The following is a 22,201-nucleotide window of genomic DNA, read 5'->3' as shown; positions in this document are numbered from 1 at the left end:
CATTATTGAGAACCGCTGAAACTCTCAGATCCCGGATGGCTTATTTTAAAGAGTTTATCACACAATTTATAGTCGGCATTAACAACAAATTACTCCGCAAAGTTTTAATCGAAAACGGAGCACCATTTAATTGAACTTTTCCTCTGCGGCCTCCTCGGTCAAGGGAGAGGTACGAGAAGCGGGGTGAGCGGGAGAGGAGAGAAGGAATTCAATTAAAAAGTACTGTGTGACTATATATGCCAATGTAAATTTAATGCCTCGCGGCTTTATCGCACATTTAGCAACAAATGTGGCCGCCTCTTTCTCTCTCTCTCTCCCCCTGACTCTCTCCAATTTTATTTTTATTATATAAAATGTAATCGCGTTATCAGATTAATAACCAGCAGCATTATACCGTCGCGCGTACGTGAGCAGTGCGTAATAAAAATCATTATTTTGCACGAATTAAATTGCGCCGCGCGGAATCAATTTCGATTACTTCAATTTTTGATGATTCTAAATTAATTTAATAATCTCAATTTCGCGAATATAAACGATAACGTAATTATCATTATACCGGTAAAAACGATACGCCACATGCGTCACACACGAGGTGAGTGCATACGACGAAAGTATAGATACACGATAACGAAAGCGCAGCATCGCCGTGCGACTCGAGAGTGCGTCTCCGGCGGCGTTTTCTCGCCGAGAACGTATCTTGGATGTGGTACGAGTTTATGGGGTCAGGCGACGAAAGGAGGACTCACACCGTGGAATGTGGTAAAGGCCGGAATGAAGGTCGGTATACTCGTACTCGACGTATAGGGAGATATTCTACTGATCAGTTGATTGGTCGGTCGGTCGGTCGGTCTCTCGCCTCGACCCGTGTTTCCCGATAATGGACCCGAAAATACGCAGATCGAGAATTCCCGCGCCAATTTCGCCCGTTCTCGGCTCGCTTAACGGCGCTAATTAATTTTACAGACCGCTCGCTGCGACTAATCGAAGTCCGCCCCTTCCCCCCGCTCCTCCTGCCAAATTCGCCCCATAAACAATCCAACTGGAGAGGTCCATACGGCGCGTTGCGCGATATTTAATTATTTTCGCGAATTTCATCGGTCACACCGGTGCACTTAATAAAGCGATCACGATTTAAGGCGATCATCGTTAAAAATTAACCGAGCGACGGAATCAATTAGCTGTTTACTGATGTAAAGGGCACGAATTTCTGGATTTCGCGCGGCGAATTTCGGAAATTTTTCGACGCGCGCGGCGCGATAAAAAATTCTTTTAAAATTTAATCTAACGGAAAACTGAATTTAATTGCGAATCGCGCGGATGTACGAAGAAAATAAAAAAAAAAAAGGTTGGTATGGCATTTATCCGCCTCGTCATAGCAATCATCGTTCAATTTCCTGGTTTTTGTTCGCTTGCCGTTGGCGGTTTTCGAATTTTTCGGAAGCACGGAGATGAAAAATTGCCAACCGAGAGTTGGCATGCAACGCGAATTATATCGAAACACGAATCAGCGCCTCAAAGGCATATTATAACTTTCAACGCGGATCCAAATCTCCTGCCCTCAAAGAGTCCTTTTGACCTCGATACGGACTTTCGGTCTCTTGTTGTTCGGTCGTTACTTGGAATAGAATAACGTGATCAAATATACAATACTTTGCTTTCAAATTCTTTCTCGAGGTTCAAGATTCTCCCCTTAAGTCCTTGGACTCGACGAGCAAGCGACCACAAACGAGCACGAACAAACAAACGATTTGCTTGGAGGATGCACGTGTCACGTATTTCAAAGTATTACCAAAAAAATATTAAAATTTCACAGATTGTCCCATTATTATGTCTAATTGTGAGTACAATTTAAGCACAATTCTCTTATTAGTTAAAAATGTTACAAGTTATTTGATTTTTTGTTTGCATTATAATTCTTAGGTAAAATCGCGTTTCGTGATCTTTATGTGCAAATTTGATGAGAAAGTCTCACATTACGAATTAAATTAAATTTTTTACATATATCGATAAAACTCTAATAAATATACGTGCAAAAATTCATTCGAATTCACTTTCGTTTAAAAGTATTATTTATCTAAAACTGCAGCAAAATATGATCATCGCGCTACGTAAAACATTGTAAACCCAATTATTTGTTGTTTGCAGTTTCAGGGCGTATTCACGATCAAAATTTTTTGTCATTATTTTGTCGTTTTAAACTTCGATAACTTTTAATTTGGTTTAAAAAAATGTAACATCCTTAAATTGTCGAGTACGCCGTTCGGACTTGTCGAAACAAATTCGTCCCATTCGTTCGCGCTCGCTCGTTTGCCCAGGTCCGACTTTACGCGACGCGTCAACTGCGACTAAAAAAAAATTAATTAAAAATTATTAATTCTCGATCGTGGGAATTAATAACAAGGAGCCGAATGTGTATATGTGTAGCATCGATCCGTGACATCTGCGCCGAATCGTATACTATTGAATATGAATCAGGGGGGGCCCCCGTGTTGCGAATTGGAGGATCATTTCCCTCCAGACCCGTGCTCGCTTGTCACGGCGCGAGCGGTGCAACGCCGGAAATTTCCGTGTTGTTTACGGAAATACATGCACGCGCTTCCCTCCGGCGAGTCGTAATTCAGGATTCCCTTCCTTGCATTATTTATGCTCGCATGCAAATACGTGCGCGTCCGCGTTATGAATGACCCGCGCGATACGTGCTAAGTACCGTTGAGCGCGGAAAATAATCCGCTTCCGGAAATCGCATTTACGCGGAATTAATTATCAGCGGAGAGTGCCCGGGAGGAGAGAGAGAGAGAGAGAACATTTTAATCGCTCGAGCTATTCCGAACGACCGGTAACCGGCTTCGAAGGAGCACGTCCTGCGAATCCTTCGAAGTTCCCTTGGCCGTCCCGGAATTTCACTATGAATTCTTTGTATTATATTAAATAGAATTATATAGAGAGATTATAATATCGTACACATAATGACATAAAGTCATCTATATCTGCATATTCCTAAGATATTTCCTAAAATTGTTTCCCGGTATCTTGTGAACCATTTTTCTCGAAAGAAAATACAATGCGTTAACGCTATAGAAACTTATGGAAAAACTGTACGTAAAAAAAGCTTCGACGTTAAACGATAAAATTGATAGATTATTTCACAAGATTTGTCTAATAAATGTTGTTAAAGAAATCGTGTCGAGAAGTGTAAATGTCAACGGCGTCTACGTGCCGTACCAATAAAACGTCGTCCCTGCAAAATGCCAGGGGGAGAAGGAAAATTTCAGAAATTTCCATCCGCGTTGCCTACGCGACGCCGCGTCGGGGCGTCGCGACGCGTTGACCGTAGAGACGTGCGTCTCCAAAAAGTAAATAAGCCGTGAAATATTGCACGCTCGCGGCGAACGCGGCGCGCGCGGGACGAGAGGGGGAGAGGGGAAGAGGGCGCCGAGGAGGTGGCGCGGGTGGCCCTATTATCCATCACGAGGACTGTCAGCCCCATGTGGGGATAAAGTCGACGGTGTATCTCGTCGAGACGTTAGCCCTCGATACGTCGAAGGGCGCGGAGAAGACGACGACGACGACGACGACGGCGATGACGACGGTGTTCGATTACGTCCCCTCGGTGCCGTGTAAAAAGGATCCGACGCGATCGCGCGCGTAATCTTCCTCCCTTTATATAAGAATTCCGAGGGGGCGAAAAAAGAGAGCACGGACGTATACCTACGTCCTACGCGACGCCGCCGCCGCCGGGCACTCGGCAATAATTCGTTATACTTCCAAGTCATTATTTTGTTCGACGTTGCTCTATTATACGAGATACTTATTTAGCCCACTAATGGCCACTCTGTGTAAACGCACGTTTCGCTCGACATCATTACTGCTAAATAAAAGCTTAAAAAATAAAAGCTTCGCTTTTCCTCCATCACGGATAATATTTGTAAAACGAAATTGAATTTTGTAATTATACATCGCGTGCATGTAAAATAATAATGTAATTATGGAATAACATTTATACGTTCTGTGTGAAGAACATGATAACGTACACGAATATTTTTTGTGATTAATGATCTCGGTGCATTGCGGAAAATTTGTACGTTTTCGCTTTTGTTCGCTATAATTTTGCTCGCTAGAGACAACACCATTTCCTCATTGTTTTATTATTTTGTTTAACTTATTCGTTACCATACTAGAATAATCCCGATTACCGTTCATCAATATCATATGTTTTAATTAACTCGTTTGCGTAAATCGTACCGCGTGAAAAATTCGTTCATCGGATAAAGTCCGGTCAGACGAGCGCGAACAAGCACGAGTGAACGAAGTCTGCTTCAACAATGAGCACACGAACGGTATTTAAATTAATCGGTTCTTAAATTGTTCGTTCGGATTTGATCGCGCTCGGTGGATCGGCTTGACTCTACAGTCGCGCGAAATTTACTTGACGAGAATGACGAGACGTTCGCATTATCGATCGCTGCGCGTCGTATTTTCACGTAACACAACGATCGCTCGTTGCTGCTTAAAGGATTCACATTATTGAGCTAAATCACGAGCCGAATCTCGATCGCATGTGTTCGCATCATCGAATCGAAGAAGTTCAGCTCAAGCTCGTCTCGTTTTTGAAATTTTTTATTTCGTCTATCAGAGCGGCTTCGACCAAACTCCAGTTAACTTAATCGACGATTAATACAGACGGCAAAATTATCTACATTAAAATTTCTAGCTGTTTTATTGTTCCTAACTTAAATGTTTTTCTTTTTTGTGTCAACAAAAAATTAATTGATGATTCATGAAAACGGCAGAATTGCCTACTGCAAAATCTCTCTCTTTCGTTATTTGAATTATAAATTTCTTATTGTTTTATCCTTTCTAATTTGAATGTCTTTTTTTGTTAATAAAAATTAGCAATTTTATCCATGTTACAAAACAAAATATTATTAGGGTATGGCGGGGTAATTTGGATAACAGTAAGCATTTGCAAAAATTTCAGAAAAATAAGAGATTTTAAGATACATTTCATTAGATCAGACATTGATCTAATGAAATGCATCTTAAAATCTTTTATTTTTCTAAAATTCTTGCAAATACTGTTATCCAAATTACCCCACTATTCAAATTACCCCGCTGTACCCTACTTGATCAGTTTAATTAACTCGTCAAGTAATACCCGCAGTATTTGATTATCGTGGAATTACCAATTTTTTTTGTCTGACACATGAAAAAAAAGATTAGATTAGCGACGCCGCAATGAATCGTATTGCAATTTCGGCTCGAGATTTAGCTCTAAAATAATGGACTCTCCTTAATGTTATGCTTTTCTTTTCTTAAATGAAATAAATCTGGGCGTGCAAAAAGTTCGGGTAACGTAAAATTACAACCGAAAATATGATCAATGCAACAAACAAAATTGCTCACCCGCGCGCCTCACTGTCGGCGTCGACTCAGCCATTGTGAATATGCGCGACCTTCGATTCCTTCGCGACGCTCCGCTCTCGAAGTAATACCGATTACGAAGAAGCGCATGCTAATTAACGCGGCGTATCGTTCAGCTGGTACGTACATCGCGCCGGATGTAATCGCGCGCAATTCGCTCTCGCCGGATACGAAAGAAACGCGAAAGAAATGCGGAGCGACTTCGGACAATCGTGCTAACGCGATTCGCGCATCGGCGTGAACTGCGCAGCGTTCGCGCACAAAAGGTTGCATCACTCACGCCACTTGCCGCGCGCGCGATGACTCGCGCGCTACTTCACGTTCGTCGAGCGCGCGAACCGACGACAGATATAAATATATATAATCGTGATGCGATAAAACGAGATACTACGAGAGATGACACTCGTAGTCGTTTCTTGACAAATAAGCACTTTCCAATAATACTATTAATCTAAACGCGCGTGTCATCATAAATATACATATATATACGCATCTGAAAAAGGAAATATAAAATTTGATTGGAATGCTGTGTTTAGTTTTTATTGATTGGAATTTATTAAAAATTCGTTTTATGAATGTTAATTAAATTTGCATATATTTCATTACATAAAATTGTGAAACGAAATTTATAGTGAAGAAAAAAAAAATATATATATATATTTTATAAATTCTTGTTAAGATGGCTCTACTCTTAATTATTTGTTTATTGATACTAAAACTATTAATATAATACAACGTACGATAAAATAATCATTACCGTTTTTATTATCTCTCTTGATAGAAATAATTTTTGCATTGCGGAAGGATATATGTATAACGATAAAAGCGTTGAGGGAGCGAGATGAAGTCTCATCAACTTCAAAGGTTAACTTTTACGATGCATCCCTCGCCAACAAGTTTTTCCTGATACTTTTTTACGAGCCCTCCGAGCGTCGTTCGGGGTTTTTGACACTTCTAATGGAGGGTGACGCGCGACGGGAGATATTTAATGGCCCAGCGGTTGCGCCTTTAAGGATCCATCTTTTCCGAGGGGAAATATATCGATGAAAATTTTCGCATATTTTTCTGCACATTTTTTTTTCTTCTCTAGCCAGTATTTTTAAGGTAACAAGATACATTATACGTTGCAATTTATTACATTTCCAGATATATATATAAGTGAATAATAATAAATATATGTACAAGAAAGCAATACATTTGTTTTATTCTATATAATAAAATATTGCTTTATAAACTATCTTCCTCTGAAATCGGTACACATTTATTTGTACACGTATTTATTATCTTGTTATTTGTACATCCTGTACACGCATATTTGTAATCTGGACGTTGTTTAAACTAATGCATCGTACGATCTTGCATCAAGGATAAATTGCATCGTAGAAAAACATGACCCATCTCTCTTGTAATATTTATTTATATTGTAATATTTTTAGTACCAATAATCTTTATGCACTGTTATGTTTTCAGTGAGATTTTATGTTTATAGTGCCATCTCTGATCAAGCGTACGCTGTCTAGTGCTCTGTTGATATTTTAGTTTGAAAACATCCGATCGTTAAAAATTTACAGACAGCATACAAAAACTTAAACAATAAAATTTAAGCAAAGAGATCGAAGAGCCCAAATATAATTTCCCATTTCCGAAATACTCAATGAAAAAATTATATCTTTATAAAATTTATATCTTTACCGAAGAGTAATTTTTCGTAAAACAATTAATATATCTCTTGTAAAACGAAATTTAAGATCTTTGATGAAATTATATAAAAATAGTCCATAATTTCAAATTTTGAATACAAACACATTGAACACAAACTTTTAGAGATTATATTTGTAGATTAGTTTTTCAGTATAACCAAATTAATTAAATTTCGTTTCTGAATTTTATGTAATAAAATATATGCAAATTTAATTATCGTACATCCTTAGAATAAAAGGAGAGTAGTTTCCAGTAAATTTAATAAAGCACAGCATTCCAATCAAATTTTAGATTCCATTTTTCTGATGCACTTTTTTTTTAACAATAAACCCGGAATATATATATATAATAAAATTACTTCTTTTTAAACATTAAACCCGGAATATATATATATATATATATATATATTCCAGGTTTAATGTTTAAAAAGAAGTAATTTTATTCAAAAGGCGAGAAAGGAAGCAAAAGAGACAATAAATTACCACGCGCCACGCATTTATTGATATAAATGGCGATAAGGAAGATTATTTTAATCTTCTTCCTCTTCCGGTGCAGCACCACCGCTTCCCTTCCTCAGGTTCTTCCTCTTTACACGGCCGGGTCTGCCGCCGCCGAAGGGCGACTTGAGCGAGAAGTCGATGTGCTTCTGCGAGTCCAGTCGCACGATGAACGACGGAATGTTCACCACCTGCTTGCGCACTCTGCAACAAGAGATTCGCTGCTGATCACACGATCTCCCTCGGGCTCGCGTTTTAGCCGCTAATCGCAATTCTTTCGTTAAAAAAAACAAAGGCAAAGGCTCTCTACCGAAATTTATCCCTCTCTCTCCCTACGAGAACGAAGAGAATCTCGACAGCTCGACAGGCGTTAAGTGCCGATGAACGGCACTCAAGTGGCCTGCGCGAATCAAATTTTCGTTAAGTTAACAAGTGAATTCTTGACCCAGTGCGATCAACCAGATGCGGTCAATTAGGTGCCATCGTCCTGATACCTGAGCAACAGAATTCGTTTGTCATCCTGTCTTGTGACATCCCGTCGAATATTAATGCATTTGAATACAAAATTTCTATTGGCTTTGCCGAAACATATAACGTGATTTTTCACATTATAAAATATTCGAATAATCAAGTCATATATTGAATTTGTAATTTTGCAACATTTTAAAATATAATTTCTTTCTGCTCTTTTAGAAAAATATTGCAAATAACATCCTAACAAAGTAATTGCAAAATTGCAAATTTCTCGGTATCCTTGAGATATATTTTCCCGTTCAATGATTTTAATCAAAAATTACAGAAAATTTAGGATTATAATAAATAAAATCAGTCACATAATGTGAAACGTTTAAATTTGTAGCCTGATATGAAGCCGAAAAAGGTACCTAACCTTAACCGGTGATTAATTCAGGCTTTTGATCTTGCCTCAAAGATTAGAAGTGCGCCGTGAGAATAATTCGGCCACTTCTTGCCCATTTTTTAAGGCGGTTCTTCAAATTGGAAAAAAATGTTTTCCTTTCTGTAGTAAAAAAAGAAAACGTATTATCGTTATTTTTACCGAATATGCCGTTGGCGAATGAGCACGCGGGCATGATGGATGGACTTGGCTAGGCCCAGCTTGAATACTTGAGTCTGCAAACGTCGCTCCAAAAAGTCCTCGATCTTCAGACCCAATACATAATCGAGCTTCATATGGGCTTCGTTCAACACGCCGATCCTTACCAATCGACGCAGCAGGGCGTTTCCTGTAAGTGCAAATGAAACTCTTATGCATCACGTGTAAAAATTTACAACAATCTGGGAAAATCTCTTTTAAATCTTTCAGAAATCGTTTTGCTTATTTCTACAAAGGCATTCAGATAAGAGGTGTCAAGAGCAATACTCTCATCACGTAATTTCATTTCGTTTTAAGTTAACTAAAAAAATACACGCATACTTAAAGTGCATTAACGTAACTGAAATTTTACATAATTGGAATATCCATAAGCACATAAATGTATAAATATACTCTGTCTATGCAATGGCATGACCGACCTTCGAAGAGACGCTTCGGGTCCTTCTCTTCCAACGTGAGCAACTCACGCGCGGCCTTACGGATCTTGGCCAGGGTATACTTCACCCGCCACACCTCGCGTTTGTTACGGAGACCGTATTCTCCGATGATGCGTAATTCCTGGTCGAGACGAGCTTTCTCGTACGGCCTTCTGGGCGTGACGTAGGTCTTGGAGAAGACCGATGGAATTCTTCCGTTAACCATGCCGGAAGCTCGTCACCTGAGCGAAAATTGTTATACTTATAAATTGCGTGGATAATTAAAAAAAAAGAAAGAGAGATGAACTTTTGGCTCCGATAATTTCGCGAATCGAGAGAGAACGGAACGCCCGCCCGCCACGTGTCGACGAGCAGCACGTGGCTCGGAAAAATGTCTCGAAATCAAAAGCGCGCGTTGGGATCGGCAAGAAGGAACGCTGGGAACAAACTTCGTTGGAATTATCGCGACTGAATATATTGTCCGAGACGCGAATATCACGACCGTTTTGATGGAAATTGTTACTCACTTGCTAACAGCGTGAGAAAAGGTGACCTCTCGCCAGGACGAACGCGGCAAAAATGGCCGAACGGCGAACGCTCAGTCGCTCAACGCGTCACCAGTCACCACGACCGGATATTGCCAGAGACCTCTCTGATCGTGCCGTGCCCGAGTTGACGCAGTAGAGCGGTCGACCGCTAGATGTTGCGGTGGTTGCCGACGCCGCTCTTCTTCGTGTATATATTATGCTGCGGTCAATACTAGAAGGTTCTCCGCCTCTGAGAATTCGGAACGGCGAGGTTCTATGAACTTCTACAGAGACTGCACGAATGTGACCGAGATTGCTAATTGTAAGATTGCTTGTTGCTATGGTTCCTTTTCGTTCGTCCCATTCGCTCGGTGCAGTAGATGTATATTGATCTCGTTATCTGAGAGATTCTGAGAGATGCTACGCGCACGTATGTCGACGTAGAGTATCAGAAGCTGAAGAATCGGATTCAATGAGAAGCGACGGGGATGGATTCTCCCACGGAAATAGAAAATGATCCCATCGTGAAAGAGGTTAGTGCTCCATCGTCCGATTTTAATTTCCCACTCGCTCTCAATACGATTGTTTTACGTCACGGTTTTTTTTTAGGTTAGATTTTGCTGCTTCCGAGCACGTGGTTTAAAATTTGTTTAACAGACGTTTGAATTTTTTTTTCCATTTTATTTCGCTTTTTAAACTTGCATATTTTATGTGTTGTTAAGGTAAAAAATTTTTAGATCCGCTCAAAATTGCAGCTCTCATGTTTTTTTTTTTTTTTAATAGAATCTTGTTTGGATACATAAAAACTGTATTTTGATTTTATCACATACAAATTGTTTCCTTCTTCAGAGCATGTATTTATTTTTTGTCGATAAGAGAACAATAAGAGGAATTGTTTGTACAGATACCAGTGTTCCTCTCCAAGACTCTGGCGGACAAATTAATTATTGTTCAGTATCCCGCGCATATCAAGGACGGTTGCACCAATGCCACCTTCTTAAGGACCTCCATTAAGCCGGAAAACCAGAAAATTCGTATTGAACTCGCGATGGATACAACGAACGAACGCACTTACGACCACAATATGGGAAAGCAACTTGCTTTAAATACAGAAAGGAAATCTAAGGAAAATGACGAAACGGTATTTGAAAGGTGACGAAATTTTGAAGTTTCTGGTGTAATGTTAACAATAATAAAATCAACAATAAAATGAGACTAGACCGATAAGCAAATAACATAATTAAATCGAGAAAAGCCTTCAATGACCAAGGCCAGAATTTTGATACTTTAAATATAGAATAATTAGAGAAATTGTTATGTAGAAAAATCAAATATTTTATGGGTGACAACGTACAAGAGACATATTTTCTGCAACTTTGTCACTAAAATAACACGTCTTTTTTCACTAATAGTACAGGTAGACTCTCGATCATTAAAGGCTTTAATCGATTTAATTGTATTAATTTAAGAATATGAAAAAAAGAATACTTTCTTCTCATTAGTGGTCTGATGGATAAGGCCGTATTGACGTCGGAACGGACATTGTCGAACTGCTCGAATTTCGCGGTCGGGATCTTTCAGGACGACGAGCTGCACATCACGCCGTTGAAGGCGATGCTGCACATGAAGCTGCAGTGCGACTACCTGGACGAGAGCGAGAGGCACGCCAGGGACGGGACGAAGGGCGCGGGAGAAGGTAAAAAGAGGATGTCTCCTTGGCTGGCTTGTTACGAATATCCATTTACTTAGATAGCCTGTGTTGAACCTTCAGAGCTTGGCACAAGCGTACGAGAAACACTCACAAATTCATTTGCTAAAATGCAGACGACGACGAGGACGAAGATAACGCCACACCGGTGAAGGTAACATTCGCCAGACATCTGCCGGACAATCTCAAGAAGCTGCAGGAGCAATCTTTCCAGCATCACTACAAAAAAAGCCAGGAGGAGCGTTGGATTGACACGAATTACGCGGCGCCTTACGATATGCAGGCTGAGGTACGTCGTCGTCGATAAAATAAGTTTTTTTTGCAAGGAAAATGTATTAATTATTGCATTCAATATAAAACGTTACTGTACTCAAATACAGCAAACAAAGTCTTGCAAGTTTTCTATTTTATTATATATTTAATATTTATTATGATTTTTTTTACATTATGAGATGTACATGTATCAAAATGCTGAACATTATCTCGTTTGTTTTTGCAGTCGACAAGGATAGAGATGTTCTGCCCGTCGGCCGAGGAATCGGCAAATTCCCTGAACTTGCCTCGGTTAAAATATCTGCATCTATTGGTACCACAGTTACCTGACGAGTGCTACTCGCAATCCACTTCCGAGGATCAGACGGATCTTCATCATATCATGACTTTATCTTTGCTGGATCAAATCAAGATAATCATGAAGCAAGGTGAGAGAAGCATTGAAAATAGCGCTTGAGAGAAAGACAAGAAAATATGAAAATATATACATATAAAGTTGAAGTATCTTTGAGGCCATGAAACTTTTTGTTTAAAACACTTTTTACATTTCTTACATTTTTAATACTATATGCTTAGAAACATAAAAGTCAGTTTTCACATGTTGGAATAAATATTAATTATCGATATAAATTAAACAGATTTTTATAAATATATATATATTTTTAGATCCCAGCGTATATTTATACGCTGGGATTTGATAAAAACAAATTTTTTTTATCTTTTTACAGTGAGAGTTATATCCTATGCAAAGCTACGCGAAATTCTATCGCCGGAGCACGATGCGACAACGGTACTCAAGTATTTGCAGCAAGTAGCTATGCTGGTGCAAGGTAACTGGGTTGTGAAGAGCGAACTGATATACCCCAAGGAGGGCCTTCCCTCTCCAAACAGCAACTCCGAGTTCATGTGCATAGCTCGTGATTACATTGTGAGTGTTTAAAATTTATTAGTAAAAGATCGTATTTCGAAATTTAACTTCTACCTTCTGTATATTTTCGGACCTCACACTAAAATATAGTAGACTACTCCATACAACTTTTGTATCTACATATATTTCGATCATTATTACATTTAATGTGCGTGAAATCTATTTTATTAATTTTTATTTAAGACATCGTTGTTTGTGCGATTAAATTTGATTACTTGCCAAAGTTGCTGTGCAAGCGAGTGAAAGAAGCTTGTAACTTCAAATATACAAAGGAATTGTATACATATAATATATATAAAATATATTTTTATGTTTTTTTTTTTTAGTTATCACTGTTTACCGAACAACAGTTTCTCCGCCGCGATAAGATCTCGTCCATCATCAAGCTGACGCCGGAAGAGATTAATCAGATTTTTACGGAGCTCGGAACATTCGAGTCGGAGAAGGGTTGGCGGTTGAAAGAGCCACCCGACTGGGAATTCTTTAAGAGGTAATTGCTACGTAATGGCTTCTTTAAAAATCTTCCAGTAAATCCAAGCATAGCTAAATCCAACGTCCTTCGACAAGTATCTACTCTAATGTCCCTTGTAATGATTTCACGTATATTGTCAAGTAATTCTATATGATTTCATATAATCCTGTACGACCTCGTTTTGAAACTCACCGCTATCGGATTTATCCTGGAAATTTGAACGTTAATCGCTCGCATTCCGTAGACATTCCGTAGACGATATCGTCACGCGGCAAGAGGCATTCTGGGAAGTGAAGAGGAAGCACCTGCGCGAAACCCTGGAAGCGGCGCAGAATCAGCCGCCGCAGCGTCAGCGCCGGAAGTCGAACCGGGAGTCGTCGCTGGGCTCGGAGAACGAGGAGAAGAACATCGGCCGCGGTCGGAAGTCGGTGAAGGAGTCGCCTCTGTCGGACAACGACGCGGGCGCGATAACCACCGAGCCGGCTAAGCACAAGAAGAGTCGCTCCAGAAAGATATCGGAGACCACCACCACGTGACCAAGACCGATACACCGAGCGTAGTTCAAAGCTTCTCCTCTCGCCTGTCTCTCCGATCGTCGTCGTCGTCGTCGTCACGTCACATCTGTGAATCACACGCATAACAAGCATCGCTACGAATCGTGAGATTTCTCCTCGATAAAAAATTATGTATTCGAGACTCGCGTTGAAGCATTAATCCTCAATTAATGTATAAATATATAGTATATTACGGTTTAGTTGGTATGCTATGTATTTATTAACGCAGCTTCGAATTTACGCGCGTGTACGTAATATACATATATTTATACATATTTTATGTTGTATCGTGTATATTACAATATTCACACACACACACACACACACACACACACACATATATATATATATATATATATATATATGTACACACGTGTATGTGTGTAAATATTGTAATATATTACACGTAGATAGAAGAGGGAAATATAATGTACTTCTACACGAAATATTTATACATGGCGCTTTCCACGTTTCAATTGTGAGACAGACGATTCTATATTTTATGTTACGTATGATTGTAACCAGTATACATTTTAATACACATTAAATAATAATTGAATTTTTTTTGCAACAAATGATTTTCGTGATTTGAACATGAAATTTTGCTAGCAACAGACTTTTTCTTTTATTGCACGTATGTACTTACATACACAATGTTTTATGTATATATATGAACATATAAAAATTTTACATAATATTCCATAGTAGAACATGTACCATATACACAACGACGTTCTCTGAATGTATTATTTCGCGAAACCTCAGCGACAAGCGTTGATGAAAATATTACAAATATTATATATATGATTATTATTAATTATATTAAACCTTGTATATTCGTTTTGTTGCTTTATTCTTAAGTACACTTTATTGTATATCTTTGTTAGAAGAAGAATTCTGTTTGTTTTTTTTAATTGATTAAATAAAAAATTAATCATGATGAATTTGTGATGTAGCTACAAAAAAAAATAAATTATCAGAAACCGTGTATCTCACAGTATACGGTTTCTGATTGATTGGAATTCTTGTTCCCTGTTCCTTTTCATTGTCTTGACTTAAAAGTTAAGCCTGAAGCGCATATAATTTTTTGTGCTGTCCGTCTCAGGCTTTAAGGTATTTTTTCATTCTGACGTTAAACGCTCATTTTTAACATCAAAACAGATCACGAGTAAAATTGAGCATCAGTCAATTTTTATCAAAATTTTTAGATAAAAATATCAAGTGATTTGTTTTGATACTAAAAATGCGTCGAGTATCAGCATGAAAAAATGAACTTTTTCATGAAAAGAAGCTTTATACATTTGAGGCATTTAAGTGACCAATTGGCTAATTTCAACACTATATATTCAAAATTATAAGTAATTAAGTATTTTCAAAATTTGCCGGTTCAATGGGAAAAAGCCGATCCTGGCAGTCAACTGCAACGGTAGTCAAACGAGACACTCCAATATTCCTCACAACGCCGCATTTGATTAACGTAGTCCACAGAGAGGTGGGCAGCCGGCCCGGGGTTCACGCGAGTGTGTGCAAGGAGTGCCGAGACTGCCGAGTGGAAATCGATCGTTCGCGTCGTCGTGGTGGTGTATAGCGTCGTTCCTTTCCCTTCGTCGTCTCGTCTCTCGCCGTCGACTCGTCTCGCGGTTTCCTCTGTTCTACGAGCTACGCAGGGACGCAATCCTGTTCAGATCTCTCAAAATGGTAAAGATGGAGCACGATGTGAGTATTCGCCTCAGTTGAGAAATCTCTACTTCGCCGTCGCGAAAATCGCAAACGCGCACCTCTCGCGAGTTCTCACGCATCTTCGACGCTCGTCGGATCAGGGTACCTTCGGACCGTGTCGAAAAACTGTTTGTCACGCTGACGACGCTCGCCACGATTAACGCCGCGAGATCGCGAAATGCAGCTCGCGAAATATCTCGGACGCGAAAGCGTCTTTCGCGTCTTTAATCCGAATTTTATATACTCTAAATATTTCTTGGGGAGAACTTTGTAGTTTTTTATAAATTATTTCCCTTGAAATGGTTAGAAAGAAAAAATCGGAATTCGTTGAACCGGGGTAAGCAAACAGAAAAGACGATTGCTGAATTACTACATATTTTGAACGATCATGGGAGATCGTTTTGACGTTGGAACCTCAATTCGAGAAAATTCCATGTATGATAAGAACAATAATTTGGTTTAATCGCCATTACATTTGCGTTGCGAGCGTCCATTTCTCTGCCAGTGTAGATTAGCTTTATGTATATCGGCTTAACTTTTGCTTCTTATCTTTTTCCAGCTCTAAAAATTAAAAGGAGATAAAGAGATTAAACTTGAATCTGTAAAAATATAAACATAAGTAGATCTTATTTTTACATCGAGATGTACGCAAATACGCTCGAGTTTAAATAACATTTTCTAGATGGAAAAGCATATAGAGAATTAAATGTTTGAGGGCCGATATCGTCAATAATTTTTGCATTAAACGTAAAAAAACAAAAATACAATAAATTGATTATAACTTGTTAAAGTATCGTTTAATCAAAGTCATTGGCTTTGATATTTTTCTGGGGTATGATTATCTTAACAATTATATTATCTCGTATGTAATTATTTTGTATGAAGAAATGCGTTAAAAATTCGCCTGTAGTGCTAGTGTGTTAAAAAATTTCGGCACTAATTTACAATGTTGTTCAATATTTCAGGACGGCAAAAATGAGCCGGAACATGTTAGAAAGCTGTTCATCGGCGGCTTGGACTACAGAACAACAGATGATTCGCTTAAGAAGCACTTCGAGCAATGGGGCGAGATCGTGGATGTGGTGGTGATGAAAGATCCCAAAACCAAGCGTTCAAGAGGCTTTGGCTTCATCACCTATTCTCGCGCTCATATGGTGGATGATGCTCAGAACGCTAGGTAAAAAAGGAATTCGCGCAAGATATTCAACGAAATTTTCAATGTTTAGATTTTCAATGTTAGAATTCAGAAGTACATAATATTTACTGAGAAAGATAAAAAAAATACTCTATACGTATCTAAGTTGAAAAATTGATCTTGTTAGAGAATATAATGATGAGTAGAGATAAAAGTGTTGATAATATAAAAGTTGCTTGTTCCCTTGCATAAATTTGATTTTTTCTTGTTTTTTCTTCATAAGTTGATTTTTCTATTTATTTTACATACAAAGGTCATCAAAAATTGAAATACCTTTTACAGACCTCACAGAGTGGACGGCAGAGTGGTAGAGCCTAAGAGAGCGGTTCCGAGACAAGAAATTGGCCGACCGGAGGCTGGAGCAACCGTGAAGAAACTCTTCGTAGGCGGCTTGAAGGATGACCACGAGGAAGAGGACCTGAGGCAGTATTTCCAGAGTTACGGTAGCATAAACTCAATTAGCATAGTGACCGATAAAGAGACCGGCAAGAAACGTGGCTTCGGCTTTGTCGAATTCGACGACTACGATCCTGTCGACAAGATCTGCCTGCAGCGTAATCATCAGATTCGCGGCAAGCATGTTGACGTCAAAAAGGTGAGATTTTCAAAAATTAATGATGCAGGTATAAAGGAGAAATATACAAATTATTTAAAAGTATGATTAAAAAAAGAAATTCGCGCAATCTTTTATTCTTTTTATTTTTTTTTTCTAACTTCTAGTATTTTATGTTTTTATGTCTTTCTATGTAATGCACTTTGTCTTTACATTATAATAGAATATTAGAATATTTGAGGGCCGAAAAAAATATTCAAAAGTTAAAGAATAGATAATATCAAATTGAATAAAAATTCCAATGTTTAATCAACATAGGTCGAAAAATTAATCTTTACAAACATATATACAAAGATAATTTTTTATATTTTTAATATTATAGATAAAAATATAAAATTGTGCATTTTTGCATATTTATGTGTTGCTTTTTATACATATATAAATTGATCTCTTATTAGTGTACATACTTCATTTTACAAATAAAAATATTTAACCAAGATTACCAAAAAATGAATACTTCACGAAATATTTCATATTTTTTTGATATATTTTTATACGAGATACAAAATATTTTGTTGTAGAAAGATTGTTTATTCATTTTTTTATAAAAAAATCTGAATTGGCTGAACGGTTTGTTCATTTTTTTATTAATGCGATAATTATTATCACAGGCTTTAAGCAGAGCAGAAATGGCGTCTGCCTCTGGAGGCGGCGGCGGTGGTGGCGGCGGTAGCCGCGGTGGCCAAGGTGTAGGCAGAGGACCCCGTGGTGGTAACCAGGGTGGCGGTAGCTGGGGCGGACGCGGCAGTGGCGGTGGTGGTGGTGACTGGAACAATGGCGGCAATCAGGGTGGATACGGTGGAAATAATCAAGGAGGTTGGGGCGGTAATGGACCTTGGGAGAATCAAAATCAAGGTAAAGATTGACACGCAGATCTTTTTCCTCTTATTTTTCTCGAAGCTGGAATTGACTGCAATATCGTTCTCTAACAGTATATTTGAGAAAATTGCATACGATGTTCCGAGAGAGACTATAAACACGCGAGCGGATTCAAAAGTTAATTTATATTGTAATTAATTTCTCAAGCCGAATCAATGTTAAGAAATTTTTTTTGCTTTTCTCAGTATATGACACGCTCTAAATAAATGATATTAATAGTTCTTCGAGATGTCATGCAAAAGTTGCAGCGCAAAGAATTTATATCTATAGATTTATATAATAATGAGAATAATTTATGACGAAAAATTACTGGAATAAGCAAAGAATAAGCTTACAAAAATAAAGCTTTATAGAACACGAACAAAAATTAGAATAAGAGTAAAATAGAATTAACCATTGTTTCTATATTAGTCTGAGCCAATTTTACGAAGTATTTGATCATTAAGATTTTAATACACGAGCAATAAAAAAATAATTATCCCTGGATAACATCTACAGAATCTACAGAGTGGAATAGCATAACCAGGATGGGTACTACCAGAAAAACCTGGAATTCTCAGGGAATTTAATTTTTATTGAAAATCATGGATTCTTATGGAATATTACTGATACTCAGAGAAATTTTTTGAATTTTACTTTTAAATTTAATTTTATCGCTTTAGAAAGTAAACGCGGCCCCATATCGAAGACTCGCTGATATTGAAAGTTAATTTATTTTAAAATTGACATATACTATGTAAAGACTCTTTAATCTGAAAAACGATAATCCGAAAATAATTAGGCATTAAGAGTCTAATAGCGCAGAACTTGGCGCGTGAAACAATTTAATCTTCACATATGTAGTTACATCTCCATACAAAATCTGTCGTTACGTTTGAAAAATTTTGTATGGAGATTTAACTATTGTACATATGAGAAGATTAAATTGTTTCACGCATCAAGTTCTATACGTTATTAAAACTCTTAGTGCCTAATTTAGTTTAAAGCTGTATTGAGAAATTCTCTAATCTTACCTGGAATTTTGAATAAAATTCCTGGAAAATCCGGGAATTTTCAGGGAATTCTTTTATAAAATTTGAGTACCCACCCTGATAACTCATAATAGCATCTCGATAAGTAATGGAAATGTTAAAAAAATACTGATTGTTGCGTTTTAAAGGGGGAGGATGGAACCAGGGCGGACAGGGTGGTTACAACAGCGGCGGTAATTGGAGTAACGACAACTTCGGCGGTGGTTATCAACAGGGTTACGGTGGTGGCCCAGTGCGTAACAACTTCAATTCGGGTGGCAGACCAGCGCCATACGGTATTAATTCGGGTCCTAGCGGACGTCAGTCAGGTGACTCCAGATGGCTACCGCCCTTCAGCGGACAAGGTTTCTTTCTTTTTTGAAAATCAACGACGCGCGACAATCGTTCTTTTCCTCGGGGTTTTTTGTGTGTGTTAAATCGCGTATTTTTTATCTACGTAATTATTAAAATTTAGAATATAATAATCTCGATCTTGTAATTATCAATCTTTCGATGTTATCGAATATGAATTTCGTACTTTGTAACACAGTAAGCCTTACCGCGTCGTTCATCAGTGCGACGGAAACAATTGTTTCTGCTAATCCGTAGTTTTGTTTGTTTTCCTTACGATGTCGCAGGAGGTCCCATGGGCGGCGGAAATTCCGGCGGCGGCGGTGGATACGGTAATCAAGGTGGTTACGGCGGTAATTCTCTCGGGGGTGGAAACATGGGTAGTGGCGGTGGTGGTGGTGGAGGCGGCAGCGGACGGAGATATTAAGAAAGCATTGATCATATCGCTGACCCTTCTCGCTGGTAAGCAAAACCACGATTATTTCAGCGTTAACGGTGTCGACTCGCTATTTCGAAATTGCTTCGTTTCAAAATTTTACGACAATCGCAAAATTCCAGAAGTGTTGAATTGTTTCTCACTGAATTTTTAAGGTTTATGCAACGTTAAAACAATATAGATAGTTTTCTGTTTCATGGAGGTTACGTAATTTATAAGTCAACATGTTTTTTTAAATCTTTAAATTTTACATATTTGAATCAATTTATTTCAAGTTTAATCAGTTTGTTAATTATTTAATTTTTTTTAAGTTATTTCTTATAACTAATTACTATCAATTTTCATAATCTTGCTCGCGGATATCATTAGAAGATTTTGTAAAACATACATACATATATATGTATGCATTCATAATTTATTGAGAGACAAAAGAACGTAAAACTTATCTTATTGTTATATATGAGGACACAATAGTTGTTTTATTGTTGATATACATACATACACACATAAGTATATAATTTTAGGGCTTGTGCAATTAGAACGCAAAGTCAAGTACGTCTTTTAGCCATTGTTGTATCCGAATATTTGCTACATCATTTTTCTAGCGTGACTATAATTAATTCAATTATTTGGCAATATCCAAGTGACGTTCTTTTTTTCTTGTTTTTGCAATTTGCGTTAGCATTAGTTTTTTTTTTCGAACAAAGTTCAGAAGTGTAGATTAGAATTTAGGTAAGAATAGCAAGATAATAATCGATTTTCACTTTTCATGTCTTACGATACTTTATCCAACGTGTTAAAGAATAGTATTTCTTTTTATTTTATATATACAGGATGATGATTAGTTATTTTGCTATAGTATCTGAAGCGATGAAGAGTTTTTTTTTCTGTGGAGGAATTTACTTAAAATATCAAAGTATTCACAAATTAATAAAACGCAAATCTGTGTATTAGGACCTCTAAGGGTCTACAGAGTCAAGGATTTAAAGAATCTCAGGATATCAGGCACCGAGAATTTTTTGAGGAATCCAAGAATTCAGAGATCGAAGGATTTTTTAACTCTTTAAACTTAGCCATGAAAAGATCCCAAGATTCGGAAATTCCTTGCTCAAGACCTGATCCGGTCTTTTGCACAGGCTAAAGAGTTTAACTAACAGATATTCTTGACTTTTGAACCTCAGGTGAAGCTACTCCTACTACTACTACTTGTCTTCTAGTCGCCAGTACTTCTGTACTGTTTAGTATCGGAGCAGGCAGGCAGGCTATCAGGCTAGAGAGACAAGGCAACGAACAGGCAGAAACTCAGAAACAGTCAGGAAGTCGGTCAGGCAGGCAGGACAATCAGGATACAGGACAGAAAAAAAGAACAAAAAAAGTCACCAGTTAGCTCGCAGTGAGAGGCTTTATGCCTGTTTTTTTTTTTTTAATCTTGCGTCCAGTTTCTCCCTTTTTCCACTCATTATAAAGATTCGTATTATCGTTCAAAATGTACTTTTACGTCCTTTACAAGGAATCTGCGCGTAAACATTCAGCAGACAGGGAAGAAAATTTATTTATTTATACAGGAAGATAATTTATATTAGGAAAAATGAGAAGAAAGAGAGAGGGAGAGAAAGATATATAGTGCGTGCATGTAGCGATAAAAACGGCAAGAGAAGAGTATATTCGTCAGCGTTTTGTAGGAATTAATTAGGACTAATTATTAGGAAATAAACTAGTTTATGAAGCTGTATAATTGTTTAAGCTAGTTGTGGCTTAAATAAAAGAAACCTTTTCTTTATTATGTCTTAATTTTGCGACGCGAGGTCACAATAGGCTATAAGTTCAGATCACAAACTATACTGCGAAAGGGTCAGAATGTACCAGGTTTATCATCTTTCTCGTGCAACTTCGAAGTTTTGATACTTCTTTACGAAAAAAAAAAAAAAAACAGGCAAAATGTATATATAAAATACAGTTCTTCATAAATCGCTTAACTTTGTAAAACAGACAGAATGTATATAAAAATGCAGTTATATACATACATTGTCACACGAGTTTCTTATAGCTATGCGTAATTTTTCTTTCTCTTCGAAGCTGCATAATAAAATTATTCACAAGGTAATAAACGATAGATCAGGATCATCTTGTACACGTTGAAGGACACAAATTGTAGGACTTATACAATAGGCGAAAAAAAGAAAAAACCAAAACGAAGAAAAAGAAATAGATGTACCGTCGACTGTGTAGTCAAATGAAAAAGAAAAGAAAAAAAATACCATCGACATCTCGAGGCGTCAATGTTCAAATATGTATTCGCAGTATTAAATCATTTGTGTAGAACGAAAACCCCATCCCAGTCTTCTGTAGTTTTTTTTTTTTTTTTCTTCATCGCGAAGACGGCATAC

At 37.8% G+C, this 22,201-nt stretch overlaps 3 protein-coding genes across 3 annotated transcripts; 2 read left to right on the top strand and 1 right to left on the bottom strand.

Annotated features, from left to right (window-relative positions):
- Nucleotides 1-7,598: 7,598 nt before the first annotated feature.
- LOC105454482 (40S ribosomal protein S9) lies at nucleotides 7,599-9,771 on the bottom strand. Its single transcript, XM_011697101.1, has 4 exons — nucleotides 9,677-9,771; nucleotides 9,153-9,391; nucleotides 8,677-8,863; nucleotides 7,599-7,823 (listed from the first exon to the last, which is right to left on the bottom strand). Exons 2-4 carry the CDS (start codon nucleotides 9,373-9,375, stop codon nucleotides 7,652-7,654), a joined length of 582 nt encoding a protein of 193 aa, XP_011695403.1. The 5' UTR covers nucleotides 9,376-9,391; nucleotides 9,677-9,771; the 3' UTR covers nucleotides 7,599-7,651.
- A 73-nt stretch (nucleotides 9,772-9,844) lies between these two features.
- On the top strand, nucleotides 9,845-13,934 carry LOC105454483 (DNA-directed RNA polymerase III subunit RPC5-like). The gene is made up of 8 exons (XM_011697103.1): nucleotides 9,845-10,209; nucleotides 10,581-10,828; nucleotides 11,179-11,372; nucleotides 11,501-11,673; nucleotides 11,884-12,085; nucleotides 12,386-12,585; nucleotides 12,912-13,075; nucleotides 13,302-13,934. Exons 1-8 carry the CDS (start codon nucleotides 10,165-10,167, stop codon nucleotides 13,591-13,593), a joined length of 1,518 nt encoding a protein of 505 aa, XP_011695405.1. The 5' UTR covers nucleotides 9,845-10,164; the 3' UTR covers nucleotides 13,594-13,934.
- Nucleotides 13,935-14,977: 1,043 nt separating this feature from the next.
- Nucleotides 14,978-21,082, top strand: LOC105454481 (heterogeneous nuclear ribonucleoprotein A1, A2/B1 homolog). Its single transcript, XM_011697100.1, has 7 exons — nucleotides 14,978-15,327; nucleotides 16,296-16,507; nucleotides 16,808-17,120; nucleotides 17,750-17,993; nucleotides 19,177-19,392; nucleotides 19,666-19,840; nucleotides 20,996-21,082. The coding sequence occupies exons 1-6, from the start codon at nucleotides 15,307-15,309 to the stop codon at nucleotides 19,803-19,805; spliced, it is 1,146 nt and encodes a 381-aa protein (XP_011695402.1). The 5' UTR covers nucleotides 14,978-15,306; the 3' UTR covers nucleotides 19,806-19,840; nucleotides 20,996-21,082.
- The last annotated feature ends 1,119 nt before the right edge of the window (nucleotides 21,083-22,201 follow it).

Source organism: Wasmannia auropunctata, unplaced genomic scaffold (genome assembly GCF_000956235.1).
Source record: "Wasmannia auropunctata unplaced genomic scaffold, wasmannia.A_1.0 LD335985.1, whole genome shotgun sequence".
Classification (NCBI taxonomy): Eukaryota; Metazoa; Arthropoda; class Insecta; order Hymenoptera; family Formicidae; genus Wasmannia; species Wasmannia auropunctata.
Note: the sequence above shows the minus strand (reverse complement) of the source record. Positions and strands in the feature narration are given on the sequence as shown.